The 20,632-nt window shown below is 39.0% G+C and overlaps 2 protein-coding genes across 7 annotated transcripts; one reads left to right on the forward strand and one right to left on the reverse strand.

Annotated features, from left to right (window-relative positions):
• Positions 1–9: 9 nt before the first annotated feature.
• poli (polymerase (DNA directed) iota) lies at positions 10–8,318 on the reverse strand. Of its 3 annotated transcripts, XM_085295187.1 has the most exons (11): positions 8,115–8,318; positions 7,147–7,396; positions 6,907–7,026; positions 6,654–6,818; positions 5,413–5,559; positions 4,980–5,216; positions 4,555–4,733; positions 3,889–3,980; positions 3,673–3,809; positions 2,377–2,597; positions 10–928 (listed from the first exon to the last, which is right to left on the reverse strand). In XM_085295187.1, the coding sequence occupies exons 2-11, from the start codon at positions 7,238–7,240 to the stop codon at positions 155–157; spliced, it is 2,166 nt and encodes a 721-aa protein (XP_085151313.1). In that variant the 5' UTR covers positions 7,241–7,396; positions 8,115–8,318; the 3' UTR covers positions 10–154. The 3 variants fall into 3 exon arrangements, with proteins under 3 accessions (XP_085151313.1, XP_085151312.1, XP_085151314.1); XM_085295186.1 differs by lacking the exon at positions 8,115–8,318 and having other exon boundaries at positions 7,147–7,791; XM_085295188.1 differs by lacking the exon at positions 8,115–8,318 and having other exon boundaries at positions 3,673–3,806; positions 7,147–7,789.
• On the forward strand, positions 5,424–20,612 carry LOC146562927 (uncharacterized). Of its 4 annotated transcripts, none has more exons than XM_085295185.1 (16): positions 5,424–5,580; positions 8,158–9,554; positions 9,643–9,738; positions 10,134–10,386; positions 10,838–11,193; positions 11,282–11,425; positions 11,524–11,638; positions 12,266–12,337; positions 12,422–12,562; positions 12,691–12,804; positions 13,080–13,153; positions 13,243–13,347; positions 13,577–13,692; positions 13,946–14,084; positions 19,931–20,051; positions 20,251–20,612. In XM_085295185.1, exons 2-16 carry the CDS (start codon positions 8,262–8,264, stop codon positions 20,337–20,339), a joined length of 3,228 nt encoding a protein of 1,075 aa, XP_085151311.1. In that variant the 5' UTR covers positions 5,424–5,580; positions 8,158–8,261; the 3' UTR covers positions 20,340–20,612. The 4 variants fall into 4 exon arrangements, with proteins under 4 accessions (XP_085151311.1, XP_085151310.1, XP_085151308.1 ...); XM_085295184.1 differs by lacking the exon at positions 5,424–5,580 and adding an exon at positions 7,535–7,802 and having other exon boundaries at positions 10,137–10,386; XM_085295182.1 differs by lacking the exon at positions 5,424–5,580 and adding an exon at positions 7,537–7,802.
• Positions 20,613–20,632: the final 20 nt, after the last annotated feature.

A 20,632-nucleotide genomic window follows, 5' to 3' on the forward strand; every position in this document is an offset into this window, starting at 1 on the left:
AGATATCAATTATTTAATGCTTAAGAAAAACAAACTTTCTGACATTCAAGGTCATCTGAGTCAATTTAGGTTATAAATTACTTAAGAAAAGTTGCTCAGTTTGTTCAACAACCCAACATCAAGAAAACTTTCATTTATCTTCGTGACATAGTTTCTAACTGGGTTTGAAATACTTGAACAAGTTGTTGGCCTGGCTGCCTTTTCCTGGAGCCTTTCTGTCTTTGGACATCAAGCTTTTTCCTGGTTTCTTAGATGAGGAAGTCTTCAGAATTGGCTTCTGCTGTTTCCACTCAGACATCAGCTCCCTTTGAACATCTGGCGGAAGCTCAGAAAACACCTTAGGGTCCACATTTCCCGGGAACTCGCAGTCAGATAACCGGGGGAATGACAGACCCCCTTCTTCCATGACTTCTTCTTCTGGGAATGCGCTTGTACCTGCCTTCCCCTGGTGATTGACGGTGGTCACTCTGTTGGAAGAGTTCAACTTGTTTGCAGCATCTTTTGTGTCACTAATACTTTCTGAGTCTGTAAGTGTCTCAGGAAGTTTGCTTTTTGATGTGCTGGGGACATCAGTGCCTGACTGGCTGCTAGAAGTGCTGTACAGGGAGCTCACATAAGCAGGAGATAACAGCTCCTTCTGGATGTCCTCTGGAAGAAGCTTGAACACCTCCGGGTCAACATTGGGAGGCAACCGTGTCACAGCGTTAGCAGTTTCGTCAGGGTCGCACCCAGCTGTACTGCAGGATGCATTTCGAGTCTCTTCTACAATGACAGCAGAGTTCTGTTTCCATCTTAACCCATGTAATGGTGCCTCAGAGCTAGAAGAACTAGAAGAGCTTTGTATGGCGGGTTGTTTATTGTGTTGAGTAATCATGCCATCTGTGCCAAACTGATGATCCATATCAATACCCTGAGAGGAATCAACACACTGGAGAATGAAAGAGGAACAAAAGTGAAGTGAGGAAATTCAGAGTACTAGCACATTCCTTCCAGGAAAGAAAAATCCTGCATTAGGTCACTGGGCAGTGTGAAAGAACAGCCTTTCTACTGACCAACATTAATTATTTCTTAAGAACCCTTCTAATACCACTTTGACTTTAATTTAATACCTATTTCATGATCATGATGTTCAAAGTAGAGCCAATATGGCCTTAAATACATTTTTCAGGACTTCCCACTGCTAACACAAAGCAGCGTTTTCATGGAGTTTGGTTACATATGAAGTCCACTCAAGTTAAACATGTTTCATGAAAGCCCATCAGCTCAGACCACATGATCTGGATAAATTATGTCTTTAATGACATTTTGAGGCAGAACATGAAGGAAAGTTTCAGCTGTCATTACTTATTTAAACACAGTTCAGTTTTTCTTCGGAATAATAAATTTGGCACCTAACAAAGACGTTTTGTTGCTACCTAAAAAGAAAATCGCAGGGGTTGTAATATTTTAAGTGGGCTTTCATTTCCTCAAGCATGGCCAGAAATAATGTGCGGACCTCTCTTACGTATGGTTACACACACTTATTGCCTCAAGAATATGATGACTAGTTGTGCTTACGTCCATACTTGACCCTGAAAGGCTAATTTTAAGTCAGGAAAAACTCCTGAAGTTGCTCTGGAGTGTTTTTAGAAACCCACAAATATTTGCCCCTAACAGCCAAATAAGAAAGAGGAGTACTGCCAATGGTGGTAATCAGGTTACAGTAGCATATTTTTAGAACAGGAAATCCAATGATTTCATTACATCAATTTGCCTATAGTGATGTGCCATGGTTTCCATGGCTGGCTCAATATCTCTGACCCATCAGAGTATGGACAAAAATCCTCTGGGTGTCTATAACATTAGGATGCTGGCAGTGGATCCTCAGTGATCCAGCTACTGCAAATCGTAGTATTGAAATTGTCGAGTGCAACTCTAATGGCGCTTAGTAATAGGAATGAAAGAAAATGATAAATAATTCCTGCCATTCAGACAAAATTAAGAAACTGTACAAATGGTCAAGTCCTAGCTTCTCCTTGTCACAAAGAAAGGTAAAATTAATTTCTTTGGGCTGTTGAGACAAAATAAGACATATTAAGAGTGACTGATTTGTTTTTTTCCATTATGGTTTGACATTTTATAATTAATTAATTAATTCATATACTAATATGATAGAAAATAAAGTTATTTGCAGCCCTAATCAGACAGAAATCAGATCCAACAGTTTTTATGAGTGATTCTGAAGGCCTTAGCGGGCAATCCAAAAAAATTCACTTTTATAGGCTACAGTTAAAAGATTTTACTATGTTTTTTATTACAACCCCTTTCATTTTCCTTTTTATGGAAAAATCAAACTAAGATTATCTAACAGTGTTGACAAGCCACGTTACATTTTACCTGGCACTGCGATAAGACGGCCTGGGATTTTTTGGGAGATGTGCTCTGTGAAAAGAACGATGTTATCGAGCCCTTCCCGGTGACGGCAGCTGCTCTGGTCTGCAGATTACTGAAGCAGACGTTAATGAGGGTGAGGTGGAAGGGGGCGCCGCAGTCCACCATCCTGTAGAAGAGTTTCATGGCCAACGGGAGCAGCTGCATCACAGCATCATCACTGCTGCCTATAGACGCATTAGAGAAAAACTGTTTTAATGGAAAGAGTTTTCCTAACTGAGCTGATTTTAACTGCTTTCATTAACCAACTAATTAACTGATTAATTTAAATTAACGTGATTGAAGACATTACCAGATATTACAAAGGCTCAGTAGATATGGTACATCTAGACTTCTAGTTATAGTCAGACCTGGATGACTAAAGCTTTTCATTATGTTTTTGTTTAGCGAAAAAGCAAGAAATCACTGTAAACCGACTTAAACTCAAAATCAAAAAAGTTTATTTATGCTCTGATTTTGACTTGAGAAATCAACTTTAGCAACTAAAGTCTGCAAGGTTAAGCTCCTTCCCAGCGTAGCCTGTTTGTGTTGGGTAAAGGCGCACAGTGAGTGCTTGACATTTTTGTCTGAAACTAGGAATATTCATTTATAGTTAGCCTGAGGGGAAACTGCTGAATGCTGACAAAATCTCGGGGAAAAGGATGTAGTTTTCAAAGGCAGAGAGCCAGGACAAATATATTTTTAAAAAAATGTATACATTGTTTAATATTTTGGCTACGTTTTATTTTTTGACTCTATTAGAGAAGTTTTGCATGCTTCACAGTTCAAACTAAACCTTATTTTTTCCTCTAAAAGGAGGCGCTTTGTTAAGCAGAAGGAGGAGGAGCCTCCTGTGTGATGACCATTTATAGAGATATCTGCTCAGAGTGACATTGTAAAACTCTAAGTGGATGATAAACAGCTTTTAACAGAGCATTTGGAGCAATCTGAAATCTGAAATGTTGGATCAAAGGGCTCATCTAGAAATGATCTTATTTTGAGGATCTACCATTTAGCAGTACATGTGTGACAGAACATAAGAAAAGGATCTGTAAAACATTTATGAGAGAAGATTTTTGAAAAAACAAAATTTAATTATTGACAAGGGATAGACAGAGTGGGTAACTCTTGCTCTTTAGGCAAATGTGTAAACCACTATAGTGTGGAAGCACATTTTTCAAAAATTTATACACACAGAAAATTAAAAACCTGATAAAACCTCTACAGATATCATTCTGAGCTCTCCCTGACACGTGAGCATACCAGAGCTGATCTTCTGTCCAATGTGGTTGGGGATCGGACACTGCCGGCTCTCCCGACTGAACCACTTGTTGGTCGTTGTGTATTTACGGATTGTGAGCCTGAAGGTTTGAGGCTGCCTGCCGTCTTTGCGCATCCTGCTTTCAAATATAAAACCAAAGGTAAGATTAAGGAAGCCATCCCCCTGTGGCGATTCAGCTTTGAGCTGGTAAAACAGACCTTTCAACCAGACTGCTCAGAAGTTGTTGTGTCTTCTCTGAAACGTCTTTTGTTGAGGACATTTTTTTGAAAGAGTCTTCATCACTGAGAGACTGAAACATAAAGAGGAGAGCAATGCAGCCAAGAAATGTAAAATCGTTTCCCATCAAACATGACTAGAATTAAAGGATTTCTACGGCAATTTACATATTAAAAACACAGGAATCAATATTATTTATGAACTTCCATTTTTACTCTTCATCTGCTTCCTTAAAGGTCACTTCTGGATTTTTTTCCTATATTTTAAAACTAAATAACTATGGTTCACTAAACTGAACTGGATTGCTTAAACTCAAAACGCCAAATTAAAACCAAGTCACTGATGTTTTGTTTGAATACTACTAAAACTTATTTATCAGTGAAGTGTTTAAAAACATACAACCTCACACTATATAAGCTGTAGATAGCAGTAATTAAGTTCCAATAGTTTCTTATCTTGTAGTACTGCAAGAATGGGGGCCTGAATAAATGGAGCAAACACCCATTTATTCATAAATCTTTATACTGCAGCCGCTCCCTGCTGATCATCAGAAAAAATGCAGGTTGTAGCTACAAAAAAGAAAAACTCATACAGCTTCCCGACCTTAGCTTTCTTAGATACCGGGAATCTCAGATGTCGCATCCTACCTGAGGGGCCCCAGTACAAGTAACAGGTGAGTCATCAACACCGAGGGACAGATTCTTCAAACGCTGAGCAGTGGGACTTCCAAACTCCTTCGCCAGGTCATTCAGAGGACACAGCTGCAGGTCTTTTACGCTGACCAATCCTAGGGCTTGAAGTCTCTTAGCAGTTTGGTGACCCACCCCTGAGAATACAAGATGGCACCACAAAATATATTGTCAGGCATATTTAACACATGTGACACACAACAAAAATTCATCAGTGAGTTTTGGATAAAAGCATCTTTAATTAAAAATGCTCCAAATGTTAAGGACAACAGTGTAACAACTATACTTCATTAAAACTCAATCTCGATGCATATCATGTTATGCATTTCTGTTCACCTACCTGCCATCTACTGATGATTAACTATCTTTTAGAGCATCTATACCTGGCACTTTGCGGGCACTGCTTAGGCAGCCCATGATGTCACTGATGTTTTCTGGGAGCAGAGTGGTTTGCTGGTTGGGTTTGAAGGTGCCTGAAACCAGTTTGGCTAGCAGCTTGTTTGTGGCGATGCCAGCACAGCCGGTCAGGCCCAGTTTGCTGTGGACGGCTTCTCTGAGCTCTGCTGCAATGTGTGAACCTAAAGCCAACCTTGGGTAGTTACTGGCTTTAACATCTGCACCTGAACAGGAAGGGGAAAAACTGTGGGTATGAGCACACGCGATACAGTTTAGGATCTGCAGGTGAGTTGTTCATGAAGAACAAAACTGAAAGCACTATGCAAATATCTCACGAGTTTGAGCTATTTTTACGAGCCATTTCCCAGTTTCAGTGGGCCAGATGTACATCTACACTTGAGAAGCACAAATGTGACTTACTTGGATCATTGTAGACGTGTCCTTTAAATGAAAAGTCTTCAGACTTCACTAGCTGTGCAAGCCTTTGTTCTACCATCTCAGTGACGTCCATGAAGTTTTCATCAAATCCAAGCCTTTCCACGAGAGGACAATAAGACATCAGCAGCTCTGGATGGCAAACAAGAAAAGGTAAATATATACAAACGGTTATCAGATGAAAACATCAATTCCATTTAGTTTCTAATAACCAACAAGGAACACCAGCAGGGTGGTGAACCAAACAGTGGGTTAAAAACAGTTTACATTCTTGAGTAAAACAATTGCTGAAATGTAGGAATTAGAGATTTTAGCAGTTTAGTCAAAAAGGGTTGTTTTCATTATGAATTGTGGAATTTAAAAGTTGACCAAATCATGATTTTCTTTAAGAGACCGACTCCAAAATTTGATATCTTGTTGCTTTAAGCAGCTCACTATCTAATTTGCTTGCTACAAGCTGAAAATAAATCCATGTCATAGAAACAAACACTAGTCACCGGAGAAAAACGGCATCCCAGATAAACTTTAAGGGTCACGTCACCATCTGGCATAAATGGCTAGTCAAAAGAAGTTACAGCAAGGCCCTCTTGTTACCCACATCTTTCAGTCATGTGAAAGGTTTTTACAGGACTGCAAATCAAATGCAGCTGATTATTTTTTCATCACTAAGTGTGACAACCTCTATAAAAAGCATTCGGCACAAATCAAGGATGACTATTTTTTTCCAAAGCGGAAATATTTGGCTGTAAATCACAGAAACAGCATATTAGCACAAACATCTTATACCAGCTGTCAAGCATGGTGCTAATCTGGGCTTGTTTTGCAGCCACAGAACCTGGACATCTTGGAGTCACTGAGCTGACCACGAACATCTCTGTATACCAAAGTATTTTAGAGTAAAATATAGCATACACAGCAAAATACAGCAAAAGCCTGGCTAAAACTGGGTTATCAACATCATAATAATTCCAAGCACAAATCTACAGCAGAATGGCTGAAAAAGAAAAGAATTAAGATGCTGCAGTGGACCAAAGTCCAACCTGATTGCTATGGTGCGACCTTAATCTCCATGTTTAGCCTGACCTTCCAAGCTTCTTTTATTGCAGCAACTACAATTTCATTTTCTCAGAGTACACTTTAATATCATACTGCACACTACGACAAAAATTACTTTATTTACTACAGAGCACTATTTTCATGTCACACTGGTGTGATACACTGCTTACCTGTCATTTTATATGACATCTCTCTATAGTGTGTGAGGTCTTCTCCTTTAACCAGCACCAGCTCAGGACATTTCTCCTTAGCATCAGTCACAGACATCAGCTTGTTGACACCCCTCTCCCTTGCCACATAGTTACAGGTGACTATGATGTACTTCTGCTGTATACCTGATGATATGAGAGTCATTTGGAAGCTTTGGCACAAATGTTTTTTTACACTTTTTTCTTTTTCAGCTTTTATAGCATGCAAGTTTACCTAACGGGACTTCTCTCAGTGCAGGGTTTCTGATCATTTCCACCTGAGCATAGAAGCAGTCCAGGTCAAAATGCAAAATGACTTTGTGTGCAGGTACTCGCGTTTTACTGATGCTTGGTCCTGAAACACACATTATATGTACAACAGTTACCATATCTCGAACTCTGAAAGTCATATGAAAGCAAAGAGCAACTGTCAGATTTCAGTTTCAGACTGCCTAGCTTAAGTTTCCAAGTTTACCTGAAGCAGCAGCAGCAGGGGGGCTATGTGTCGGTGAATCCACGAAACTGTTCCTCCACTCGTTTTCATCCTCCTCATCCTCGCTGTTTTCCATCTCAAAGCTCGTAAATGTAATACATTTTGCTGAAATATAGACTGCTACAACTACTGCTGCTGTTGTTGTCGTAATAGTTCTTTCATTGTAGGTCCCAATTCAGTTACGTGCAACGTTGCCATCTCTCGACATGGAGGGGTTACTGCAACGCAGCAACTACCAAAAAAAGTTTCTATAAATGCATTTTTTTTTAATTTACAAACACAATAAATAAAATTAAAATTTTAAATGTTACGGAATACTGTGTTATTTGAAGGTATTAAAATTGGTTTTTCGACAGTCGTCACGCGACCTGACCACAACGTATATAAACAAGGCTGACGTCACCTGATGTCGGAGGCTTCAACTGCTAACGTCCGTTTGTTAATTATAAAAAAATCTGAGGAAAAAAAGCGCGGAAAGTAGCTAATGTTTCCTTCTTCGGGCTTTTTTGCTGATATAAACTGTCCCTTCTCACAACATGGGCGTTGTGAGCGGCCTCACTGTTTATACAAACATCCTACAAAGCAGGCGCGGGACTGGTTTGCTGTCTCATTTGAATCATCCAAAGTGGACTTCACAGGTCAGTGCTTCAACTATGCCAACTGACTTCGAACAGCTTGTGCATTAGCTTGCCGTTTTACCTGTTAAAAAGGTTTAATTGTTTAAGAAAAACCCCATAAACCCTGGGAATTATAAGAAGCTTTTAAATCGATTAAAAGGGTTTTAACGTTACAGGTGTAAGGACAAGTGTTTTCTTAAAAAAAAAAAACAACTTCTACCATCTACCTTGTGTTCTTTAAAAGTTCTATTTTGTCACTAAAGGGGCACGATAGGATCTTCACACATCAAATAGCACAAAAACTAAATGGCAAATTATCAAGCTGTCACTTACATTTAAGTAAATACTTATCCTGTTTCATATTCACGTTGAACAGAAGAACAGAGGCCTTATACGGGCTGTGGAGATGACTGCCTTCATGAGCTGGAGCGGATCAACAAGGAGATTGAATCTGTAAGGCATGAGGTGGAGCAAGAGCGGATGCGACTGTCACGTTACCAGACTGTACAAGCAGACCGCATAAACAACAGGCCTGCTTCCAAGCGTGAGAGTAAAACTGTAGACAGAAAAGCTTATGGGCCATCGTCTCGCACAGATTTTACTAAAGCACACCAGCGAGGAAAGAAGTATGTGGTTGACAACTCAAAACCGAGGACTGATTTGGAGTATGACCCACTGTCTAACTTTTCTGCAGACTTGCTCTCTTTCAGCTCATTGACAAAGGACCAGAAGTTGAAAAGTAGACAAGTAAAAGACAAAAGTCCAAAAAACACTGCCCCATGTATTGATAAAGAACCATTTGCGTATCAGGCTCCGATTTCCCGATCACCATCTCCGGAGGCACTTGATGTTTCTTCTGAAGGTGAAGACCTAATTATTGATGTTCCTCCTTCTCCTGACAAAACTGGTCAGAGAACTGCTAAGTCTGTAGCAGGTAAATCCTCTCAGGTGACAGCAGTGGAGGTAACGGAGGAAAAAAAAGAGCCTAACTTACCTGATTCTCCATCACGACACTATAAAATACCTCTGTCTTCATCAGATTCAAATAAAACTCATCATTATGTTGAAAACAGTCAAGATTTACTAACTATACTTGCTGACAAAGAGTCTGAAGATCTAAAAAATGGTGGCAATGTAGTGGACTTAACAGAAAGTCCAGAAGACCTTGTAAATGAATGTCAAAAAATTACCAAATCTGTATTGGAGAAGATCCCCGAACAACAAGATCACAACCTGAACAATCCTCAGTGTGACCTGCTCAGTATCTTTGAGAAAATTAATCAGCAGGAGACACCCAGGAATTTACTTTTTTGTAAATCTCCAGCCTCTAACTCATCACGCAGGCAAGTGCCTCAGGACAGAGTTCAAAGTCACAGCTGTTCTGAAAAAAGTACACCCTCAGCAGTGATAGGAAACCAGAAAAAGTCAAGCAAAATGTCAGGACAGACACAGGGAATAGCTGCTGACGGTCCTAACCTGCCTCTAGAGCAAGCAGAACAAGGGTCGGAGAACAGCGAGTTTGAGGGTCGGCATGTTTTGTCAACTTCTGTCAGCTCACAACTCGGAGCCGAACCGTGTTCTGAGCAGAATTTGGTGACGGTAAATACTGAAGAGATCATATTAATCAACTCCAGCTCTGATGAAGAGGAGGAGGAAGGGCTCAACCATTCAGGAATGGAGCTCTCAGACAGCGACCCAATGGAGGAATGCTACAGGATCTTCATGGAGGCAAACAATGAGGAAAAGGGAACTGAAGAGACTCCTGGTGCACATGTAAGTAGCCTGTAGAGACTGCAAATTCATTATGAAGAAATTCTTTTGAGAATATAAAGATTTTTTTCTCTCCCCTTATATTTCTTAGTTAGGGGCTGTGGATGCAGAGAAGATGGAGGTAAATGTCACACCCAAGGGATTACCAGGAAGGAAAAGAGTGGCTCATGAAGCCAAACAAACAGAGGTAGGTACAGTCCAGTCTCATAGCAAAATGTGTTTTTTAAAGACAGGAGATGTCTTTTTTTAAAATCCAAAACACTGTTTTTATTGCCTAAACAGTATTTTAATACCCAAGCCTAACCTAGTAGTTTTTAATAATGATAACAAATTTTAATTGAATAACGTATTAAAAATAATATGACAGAAATGTGGGGGAAAAAAATCACCATGCTTGGCAGATGAAAGGTCACACTCAGGAACATTAAAAAGTAGGGTTGGCCATTTATGTCCATAATGACTCACTAGAAGTCGTGGCCTTTTTCTTAAGATCTGTTGTGACATGATGTAAGTTGACTAATCTTTACCAAGGATTGCATAATCAAAGTTAAGCATGTGTTTTGAATGACCTCCTCTGTGCAGCAGCCAGTAGCTAAGAGCAGGCCTCAGCCGCAGGTTTTGGTTCCACTCTGTGAGCCAGTAACTTCAGGATATGGCTCTAGACCCTCTGTCAGTTCCAAAACCCAGCAGGTTCAGCAGAGAGCCTCCACTCCGACTGCTTCAGTTAAAGGTGGGCAGGCTTTTGTTTCCTCCACCTCTCAGAAGAAACCAGAGACCCAGTTTACACCTTCTGTTTTAACTCAAAACCCTGCAACCCTCCAGCCTGTGCGCAATGGTAAGTATCTGTTGGCAGTAGTAGTGATGATTGTTTAGTTCTTAGACACATTAAGAATAAAAAATGCAAGAGCATGATAACGTGTAAATTAGATTAGATCCAGATTACTGTCATTGAGATAGTATAACTCAAAAGATGAAATGCAGTTTGGCATCTAATCTGAAGTGCAAACAATGTAGGTACATATGTATATACAATAATGTATACAAAAACCATTCCAATAAACAAATGAAAGCACTTCATTGAAATTGTATTTTTGTGTTTGATATAGAAAGTTTTATCACTAAAGCATACTTGCATTGCTCTGTGTAGCTCTATCATCCTTTCTTAAACTTCTGTGCAAGTTGTGTATTTTTTTTTTTAAATTATTGGCACAGTACAAGTAAACCATGTCTAGTATGAGTATGCTCTTACTAGCTTTTCCTCAGTACACATTTTTTCTGTTCCATAGCTTTTGTGAACTATATACCTTTGGGACCAGCTGTTATTGAAGTGGGCAACAACTTGCATTTGATCCTTCCAGACGGTGCCTTCCCTGTGCCCATTTCTTCCAATTCCAATCCAGTTACTCCAGTTTTAACTCCAATAAATCAGGTTCACACAAGGGCCCTTGCTATAAAACAAACATACCATCCACATGCAGTTACTCCTATGCATCCTATGCAGCGATGCCGCCTGGCAGCACCAGTGCTCATTCCTGCTGTTGCACGCAAACCTTTACTAAACTCTACTTTTACATCTGCATCTTTACGTTCAAGTTCAACTATTTCTACTGTTCCTCAAAATTCTGGTCAAGCTTCTGCAAAGGTAAGAACTTCAACTAAACCTGGATCGTCAGTACAAGTTAGAAATGCTTAACCCACTTAATAAATATTATGTGGTTCTGTCCCCACAGCCGTTGCCTGCTAAACGAAAACTGAAGCAGCAGTGTGAGGCTGCCAAAGACAAAGTGCCCCATGATGTCAGACAGCGGTATGTCAACATGTTTACGGAGGAGTTCCTCAAAACGACACCCAATGTTAATGATGCCTTTGAAAAGGTGAGCATATGTCACAATCCTCCTCAGTAACAAACTAGTGTGGAAAGAGAGAGACATATGTATGTATTTTTTTTTTTCTCTGATCTTTCTGTTGATAGGCTCTTGCTGAAGAGAAGACCGTGTACAATCGGAGTGTGAACAAGCTCAAGTATATGAGTGTTGCAGTGAATGCACTCAAGAGGCTGAAGAGTCAAAGCACTGTTGCTGCTAAAGGTGAGCACTTCATGGAAAAAGCTGTAGGAAATTACCTGTTTGTAAAATATCTCCAGAATCTCTGTAGATGTTGGGCATACAATTCATTCACTGTACAATTATTGTACTTTTTGTTCACCGAATTACATAAAATAGTCAAAATGTTCAACTCATTGATAATTCATTCAGTGTTACAGACTTTTTGGGATAATTTATTTTAAATTCTTATCCAGGGCTTTAAATAAGGAAATTCCCTGTTGCTTTCTAACTGTACTTGTTTAGAGCAGATGGACCGACATCTCCCCATTCACAGTACTAGCAAGAAAATTATACTACACTCCTGAAATCTAAAAATACTTGAAACATTTGATAGGTGGCCTCGGAATAAGGACATGTACTACGGGGGGGACTGGATACAGTTCCTCAAGTAGGGTCTTTCAGAAATCAATTACCTGTCTGATTAGAGTGTTAAAAGGGATGAATGGGCTACTAGATAAACCACATTATAATTGGTATGAATATCTCGTAATTGTAATTTTGTGCTTATTGTTTTTGATATATCTTGAGTTTTTTTGACTTAAAAAAAGATAATAATAAACAGATGTTTTGATCTGGTATATAACGGACATTTAAATATTTGTTTTGCAGATGAAAACAAAGTCTACAGTCAAAAACGGAAAGGGAACATGCCTCTTAACCCAACAAAGTTTAAAGGAAATTGTGAGCATTAGTTTCCTTTGTACAAATGTAGACTTTATAATTATTAAATATTTTGACAGTTTATGAGTGTTTTTATTATTCCAGCAGATGACATGGCATTGTATGAGAGTCTGAAGGATTATATTTTGACTGATGAAAAGCTAATTGAGAGTAACTATCCTGTTCAACACCCAGAGAAATGTGGTTCTGCAGTTCTTTTTGCTGAAAAGAAAGTTAGTCCAGATGGTAAGTGGAAATATCCAACCATGCTCCCTGGTATTCCTATATTATTTCACTAGAGGGCGTGCTTGACTAAAGTATTTGGACTCTGGGTTGGTTCTCTCTGTTAAGTGTTGTATTTTATTTGTTAAAAGCACTGAAGAGGATCTGTTGTCGCTGTGGTGCTACATACTCTGTGAGCCAAAGTGGCAAACACATTCGCAAGGAGGAATGCAACTACCATTATGGGAAAGGAGTTGAGAATAGAGGTTAGAAACCATTACCAGGTTATTCTTGACTATTTTATAAAATATTTTGACTGGTGTCTTTTCACCATCTAAATGTTAAATTTATGTGCTATATAAACATGCTTGAAGGTGCGCACCATCCTAGTAGACCATCTTTTTAGGAGCACCATACTGATACTAGTTCAAAGCTCTCCTTTTGTAAGCAGCAGCCTCAAAGCAACCTGAAGACTTGAGGGCTGTGCAGTAACAGTTTTTAAGCATTGGTACATTTTTAAAACTTTAATAAAATTTTCCAGTGCCCGGTGGAGTGGAAACTCGCTACAGCTGCTGTCAGGGAGTCATGGGAGCCCCTGGATGTCAAGTGTTTAAGGTAAAAAGGGGAAGGAAAAGTCCTCTGAGTTAAAGGAATTCTTGTCAAATATTTCATATGTACCAGGACCACTTTGTTTTGTCAACCAGTTACATGTCCATGATGCCCTCAGCCTGGATGGGTTTGTGTCTACCATCTCCCGGGGTCCCTCAGACAGGAGCTGTCCTGGTGTCTATTCCTTGGATTGTGAAATGGTGATGTTGGATTTGGGGATTTACATGTGGCTTTATTAAAATGTGCAGTTAAATAGATAGTTTTATAAGCTACACTAACAGAATAAACAGCCTCACCTCACTATATACTCTACCTTTAACTCTTGTGCCCATGGGCTTTGTCAGAATTTGTTGGTGTGGAAAAAGATTTCTGAAGTTTGATTTTTGTTTTTAATCAGTTTGCAATGAAAACATGTGTTTGCTTTTGTAGTGCTACACCGTTCATGGTTTGGAGTTATCCAGAGTGACAGTGGTCAACTCGAGTCTGGAAGTTGTATACGACACCTTTGTTAAACCTGAAAATGAGGTCATTGACTATAACACCAGGTAATGTGATAATATATCTCTGTGCACTACATAAACTATACGAACTCGCTCTGTTATTACAGAAGTGTGGCAGCAGTCTGAAAATTGTTCTGTATAATGGAAATTTAGTCAATGCTAAGTTCAAGGTTTAGCCATTATTTCAAAGATGGGGAAGATTTTTTGCTTTATGACACACATGATGAGGATGATGGAATGAAGCTAACAAGACCAGTGCAGCTGTGCTTAGAGCCCATGTGACACCTTACTTGTCCAGATTTTCAGGTGTTAGTGAGGAAGATGTGAAGGGTCACCATGCTTCTCTAAGAGATGTCCAGGAGACCTTGTTGAGCTTCATAAATGCTGACACCGTTCTGGTTGGACACTGCCTGGAAACAGACCTCTGTTTACTCAAGGTGACTTCTTGACTTCCCTTTTCACACATATTCTTGTTTATTTTTATTTTTTTAAGTGCACAGCGTATTCCACATTTTACAGCTGCAGTCCTTATAGTTATAGTTTATTTATTTATATAGCACATTTAATTACAACAAGAATGTTGACTAAAGTCCTGTTCAACAATACAAAATACCTAGTAAAATACCTGATAATATTGATACCAAACATCAAATATAAATGAACAAATAACTCACATTTGTATTTACTGGCTTTTAATACAGCATGAGTTTTAAGATAAGATTTAAAAAGATTGACAGTAGGAGCCTGTCTGATGTGTAGGGGTAAATTATTCCACAGCTTAGGCGCTATGACTGCAAATGCTCAATCGCCTCTATGAACCAGCCTCGACCTTGGTATGGCTAAAACAAAAGATCACTTGATCCTAAGAGATCTAAAGGGCGCATAAGGCTGCAAGAGGTCAGACAAATACCCGGGAGCCTGTCCATTCAGGGCTTTGTAAGTCAACAATAAAATTTTAAAATCAATTCTGAAGTGGACAGGGAGCCAATGAAGAGAGGCAAGTACCGGGGAAATATGTTCACGTCTTTTAGTGCGTGTCAGAAGACGAGCTGCAGCATTCTGGACCAACTGCAGTCTTGCCAGGCAGGTCTGGCTAACTCCAGCTTATAAGGAGTTACAATAGTCCAGCTGGGATGTAATAAAAGCATGAATCGCCAGTTCAAAGCTTTTAAAACATAAAAGTGATCTCACCTTAGATAAAAGCCTCAGTTTGAAGAAAGACTGCTGTACAACTGAGCTTATCTGTTTTTCAAAGGTGAAATTGCTGTCAAATATAAGACCAAATTTTTGGCATGCGATTTGATAAAAGGGGTTGCCACTTGGTCCAAAAATTATCACTTCGGTTTTGTTCTCATTGAAGTTAAGAAAGTTAGAGGCCATCCAGGATTTAACTTCACCGAGACACTGATGTAATGGTTCTAGTGAGTTCATTGAGGGTTCATCTGGATAGCTTTTTGTTTTAAACCAGAACCATGGAAGAAGTTTGTAGCAACTGTTATTGAGAGAATCTCAATTAGACTCCCCTTTGTGCAGCACATGGGGACTGCAAGGACTCCCTTTGTCTCTTTAGATTAATCAATGAAAGATTTTTAGAACACTTATTGAATGAACAACTCTGTAACTACATAAGGCATTTCTTACCACCCAGGCGGTTTTATAAAAATAAAAAAAGTGATGGGGTATTTTCAACACCCTGCTGGACAGGCAGCGTGGACACAGTTTGTGAATTGAGTAATTCAAGATTGAGGCAACGTAGGAGTTTGAAATTGATGTAGCTATTTAAAAATCTGAATGTTTGAATCCCAGTGACCTTAACATCAGATTTTCTGAAAATCTTGTAAATGTTATAAATCAAGAAAGAAGTCACCTGGGGTTTTCAAATACATGCATAGGTGAATTTGTTAATAATATTTTAAGACTTTGAAACCCCGTGGCCTCAACATTAAGGTCAGAGGTCAGCTATTATGAAAAGACCTAGGATTTTCAAGTTTTTAGAAAAATGTTACCTTTACAACCTTCCGAGCTATTCGATTGGATAAGATGCTATACACTACTGGGTGTTCTTAAAAAAACAAAAAAAACAAACCTATTGGTTTTACAATACTAATTTCAGGGTTTTTTGTTTTTTTTTTTTAAATTTTATTGACAATTATGCAGTTTAATGTCTCATTGCCATCTGAAATGAAAGCATAGTAGAAACAAACAATTGGAGTCAAAAAAGAAATCAAGGAATAAATTATTAGACCCAAATGTATTCTAAATTTTTGACTCATCAAAGTAGCCACTTTTGGGAGATATAACAGCTGAACACACCCATTGCGTTCTTTCTAGAGATGGACCGATCCGATATTGCGTATCGGTACCTAAATTACTGGATCGGATATCGGAGAGAAATAAAAAATGTAATCCGATCCATTAAATATCACAAAAGCACCTCAGAAAACTTGCGACATGGCGTAACTCGTCGGAGCAGTATGCGTCACGTGATAGAGCGGCTGTGGCGTGTGAGACCTGTCTGTGGTCAGGTTGAGCATTTGGAGCCTCGCTACCAAACCGGCATTTCATCTCCGAGAAAGTTATCCCAGAGAGAAGTAAAGCAAGTGTGTAAGTTCATCTCTGGATGTTTGTAAAGCATTCCCACGTTAAGCTTAACAACCGAAATATGGAGCGACTGCCTCTCTTCAATCATGAAACTGATCAATAATCAGCTGATCGGCTTTTCTGTCGCGAGTTCGTCTCTCTTGTAAGTTTATCGCCCACTTTGTACCAGAAAGAGGAAACCAGCACCAGGATCCTTTTCTACTGTGCAGGGGCGGGTCTAGCAAAGTTTAGCCGGGGGGGCCAGGTAGGGCATTAACAGGGAAAGGGCACAAAGAAATACTTTTCTTTCTTATTCTCATTTAAAATGTCTCGCTTTAATAAATAATTATCTGAATCTTACAACCAAAGTTTTAATCTGATGTAAAATGTATAGAAGTCCATTACTGTATATAGTAACTAATAAGTCTAATATACCCTAGTAAGCTAGTACTTTTTCCTTCAGAAATGTACCATCTGTGCAGTCTGCAATTCTGTTGAAGTAAGATGTTGAAGCTATTTAATTATTGTGGAAAAATAATCTATTTCTGAGCTTTTTATTTTTTTATGCGTGAGTTAAATTAAAGTTGATTATGTCGATTAAGCATCACGAGACGGAGGGTGCTTAATATTTCTGAGTACTCTTTAAAATACCAGAATAGGGAGGTGGTTGCAGGTTTAAGTGTATTAGATTGATCAGTTTTGCTGAACTATGAAATATTTGGGGTGCAGTGTATGTTTTGCATACAGGTTTAACAGAATAGCTTTAGTTAAAACTTGAGTATGAACTTATACAAAATGCAGCAAGATATTAAAAAAAATAGTTTTATTGATTAAGAAATACACTATTGGATTCATATCGGTATCGGCAGATATTCAAATTTATGATATCGGTATCGGACATTAAAAAAAAAAAAAAAAAAGTGGTATCGTTCCATAAATGTGTGGCACTTGTAGGTTGCTTTGCTTTCACCCTTTTGTCCAGTTCATCCCAAACCAGCTTGATGGGGTTTAAGTCTGGAGGCTGTGCTGGCCACTCCATGTCTTCAAGCTTACAACCTTGTTCGTTCTCCTGAGGTACTTCTAGCGTAGCTTGGAACTATGTTTTGGGTCATTATCTTGCTGTAGGACGAACCCCTGACCAACTAGGCACATACCAGAGGGTACTGCATGGTGCTGCAGAACGCTGTGGTAGCTGTTTTGGTTCTGGGTGCAAAAAGTCCCAGACCTTCACACTTCCTCCATGTTTGACAGTTGATGCCACCACTGTGGAACGATCCTTGCACCTACTTAATGGTGTACAAAGATCCTGTGTGATGAAGCCAAGATTTCAAATCCATTTTCATCAATTCATTATACTTTCTTCCAGTCTTCAGTAGTCCAATGGCAGTGTTTCATGGTCCAGCCAAGCCTCTTTGTCTTATTCTGAAATCTCAGCAATGGCTTTCTTGCTGCAATTGGTCCTGTCAAACGTGCAGCTTGAAGTCTTCTCTTCACAGTTGCAACTGAGACTTAAATACTACGACCACTATTAAGCTGTGTTTGAAGCTGATGTCCTTTGAGCAGCCTATCAGCTGTTAACACTCAGAAACTTGTCCTCTGATTCAGTTGTGGACTTTGGGTCTGCTAGACCTCTTTCTGTCAGTTTTCTCCAGTTTCTGAGTGCCTTTTGATGGTAAAGGAAACTGTACGCACTGACATTTTGACTTTCCTTGCAACTTCTCTGTAGGAAAGACCTACATTTTTAAGTGTTATGATGGTCTGTCCCTCTTCCATTGTTAATTGCCTTTTTCTCACCATTTTTGTAGAAACAGTACTTTCTGCAGCACAAAACTGTTCAGCTGATGCTCACGAGGGTATGGTATCACAGTGTGTTCCAACACTGCTTTTATGCAGACAGGATAGTTGTAACTAATCCAGAAAAGTTGGAACACCTCTAGCTTTCAAGGCCTGATCAACCTCCACTGCTGTAGAACAGCTTTAAATTATTAACCCATTTTGTGGTCTCGGATAGCCGGCCCGCCGGTGAAGGAGAGCCATTCGTGACTTTTTGTAGAATTCTGAAATGGACATTATTTTTCAGTTTTGGGAAACCTTTCTTCCTTTTTTTTTTTTTTTTATTTATTTATTTTTTTTATTTAAAACCTTTGGCAGTTCAACACTTACCTTTGTACCATTTCAACCTGTTCATTGGACTTGAACAACATAAATTGCAGTAAATAATAGAGAAATTTGGGTGTTCTAAACTTTTGACCGGCAACGTATTTCAAACACATAATTGACAGAGACCAACCGATATTGAAACTACATCATGGTCTGGTTGTCTTGTATACCCTAGATTTAATTTTTTGTATGACATTTGGACAAAAGGGTCCAAATGTCATAATACAGTAATTTCACTTCATTTCTCTCAGATGTCCTCCAAAAGTATTTTATTTTGACCATCTTAATTGCACTATAGTGGTCCCTCATTTATCGCGGCAGTTACATTATAGGTGAAATCTGCGACATAGCCAACTTTAATTTTTACAATTATTATAGATGTTTTAAGGCTGTAAAACCCCTCACTACACACTTTATACACTTTTCTTAGACAGGCATGAACATTTTCACTTTTTCCTCTTGTTTAAACACTCTCAAACTTAAAACCTTTGTAGAAAAATAAGTCCAGTATTATAGAATGAAACCAACGGCCCCTGCAGGTGCCTTTGACAGTGCAAAACATTTCATTGATATTATGTTTGTAAGTTTTCTCCCCAGCAAACAACAAAGTACAGCACTTTAGTCACACTGGTAGAAATTGAAGATTTATGTAAATTTGACAAGCTGAACGCATTCTCTACTGGACAGCAGACACGGCACGGGATTGACAATGGTCTACAGCTAATCAGGACGCGGAACACAAAGTGCTGTTTAAATGTAATAAAAAAAATAAATAAAAAAAGCCCGCAAAATTGCACACAAAAAAAATCCGCAAAACAGGTGTTATAGCGAGGGACCACTGTATTTCTAATTAGATAAAAATTTGGTTTGGGTAAAGTTTTCACCAGCAGGTGGCAGCACATTACTGGAAAGTCTTAATGTAATGTAGCTCCCAACCCCTCTCAAGTTGGGAGCTACATACAAAAAAAGTCACCATTTGCCCTGACTTAAGCAAATCATATAAAGGAATTGTTTTTGTATGAAAAGTTTCTCACAAAAAGCTACCTTAGCAAACATATATGAACTGGTAGAAACGGGAAGTAGTCTCATTAAAAAAAACTAAACAAAACAAAAAACGACAAACTCTGTAAAGCTGCTCTGAAAGCTGCTCCAGAGTTATTTTCTCCTGAACGGAGCATGGTGTCGTTCTGGGAGGATCTAGTGGTGATGACGGGGTCACCAACCTGTCCCTTTGACTAGAAGGCCAGTACTTCCTCTGACTCTCCATTATATTTCCTACACCTTTCAGGGCAGAGAGCATGCTACATTGAGTCACTGCACCATTTTATGGCACAAAGTGGTATTACATGAAAGTACTGCTGGGCCCCATTTCAGCTTCAGCTTATATATCCTCTTTAAGTGTTTTGGGCAGTAAGATTCACTGGTTACTTCTCCAGATTTTGTTCATATTCTGTAGCTATAGTTCATGTTGAAAGTAAAACAGAGTAATTTATCAAGTTTGAACCTATAAGAAAAGCTTGAGATATCTTCCTGTTTACTGCAGCTGCTCCACGGGATGGTGGTGGATACATCGGTAGTCTTTCCCCACCGCCTGGGCCCCCCTCACAAACTGACCCTCAACAAGCTCACAGCTGAATACCTCAGAAGGATCATTCAAGAGAGTGGTGGGTTACCACTATGCAAATGGTTTCTGTCACTATAATATCATTACATTCCAAATAAAGATGACTTATTAATATGACTTATTATAACATTAAATGCCACAGACTCATGCAGCAGATATCAGATTTATTTCTGAAGATACTGACTTCAGTTGCATTGATTTTTTTTTTTTTTTAAAAGATTCTTTTTTTTCCCCCTTAGTTTGTGGCCATGACACTGCAGAAGATGCTACTGCCTGTATGGAGCTGATGCTGTGGAAAGTCAAAGAAGATGGAAAATTGAAAAAATGATGGAAATAAAATTATTCCTGTACACTTCATGTGGGGGGAGGGGGGACAAATACTAGCAGTGATTCAAATGTATTATTTTGTGTAAACCTCGTTCAGGACACGGAAGGCAGTTAGTTTTTTGTTAGTGTGATTTATGTTAATGTGTTCTGTATGTAAAATTTCAATTTGGAGCCCATCTTCCATATATGTATAAATGTTGACCACATGTAGTGCCAAGAGGACCCACAGTGGTGACTTTTCATGAGCAGTACTCAAGTAAAGGCATAGAATGAATTTTGTGTTTTCCTTTCTTA

This window comes from Mchenga conophoros, linkage group LG12, assembly GCF_057382185.1.
Source record: "Mchenga conophoros isolate Kocher_MC1m ecotype Shallow Benthic linkage group LG12, M_conophoros_male_GT1.1, whole genome shotgun sequence".
Taxonomy (NCBI): domain Eukaryota; kingdom Metazoa; phylum Chordata; class Actinopteri; order Cichliformes; family Cichlidae; genus Mchenga; species Mchenga conophoros.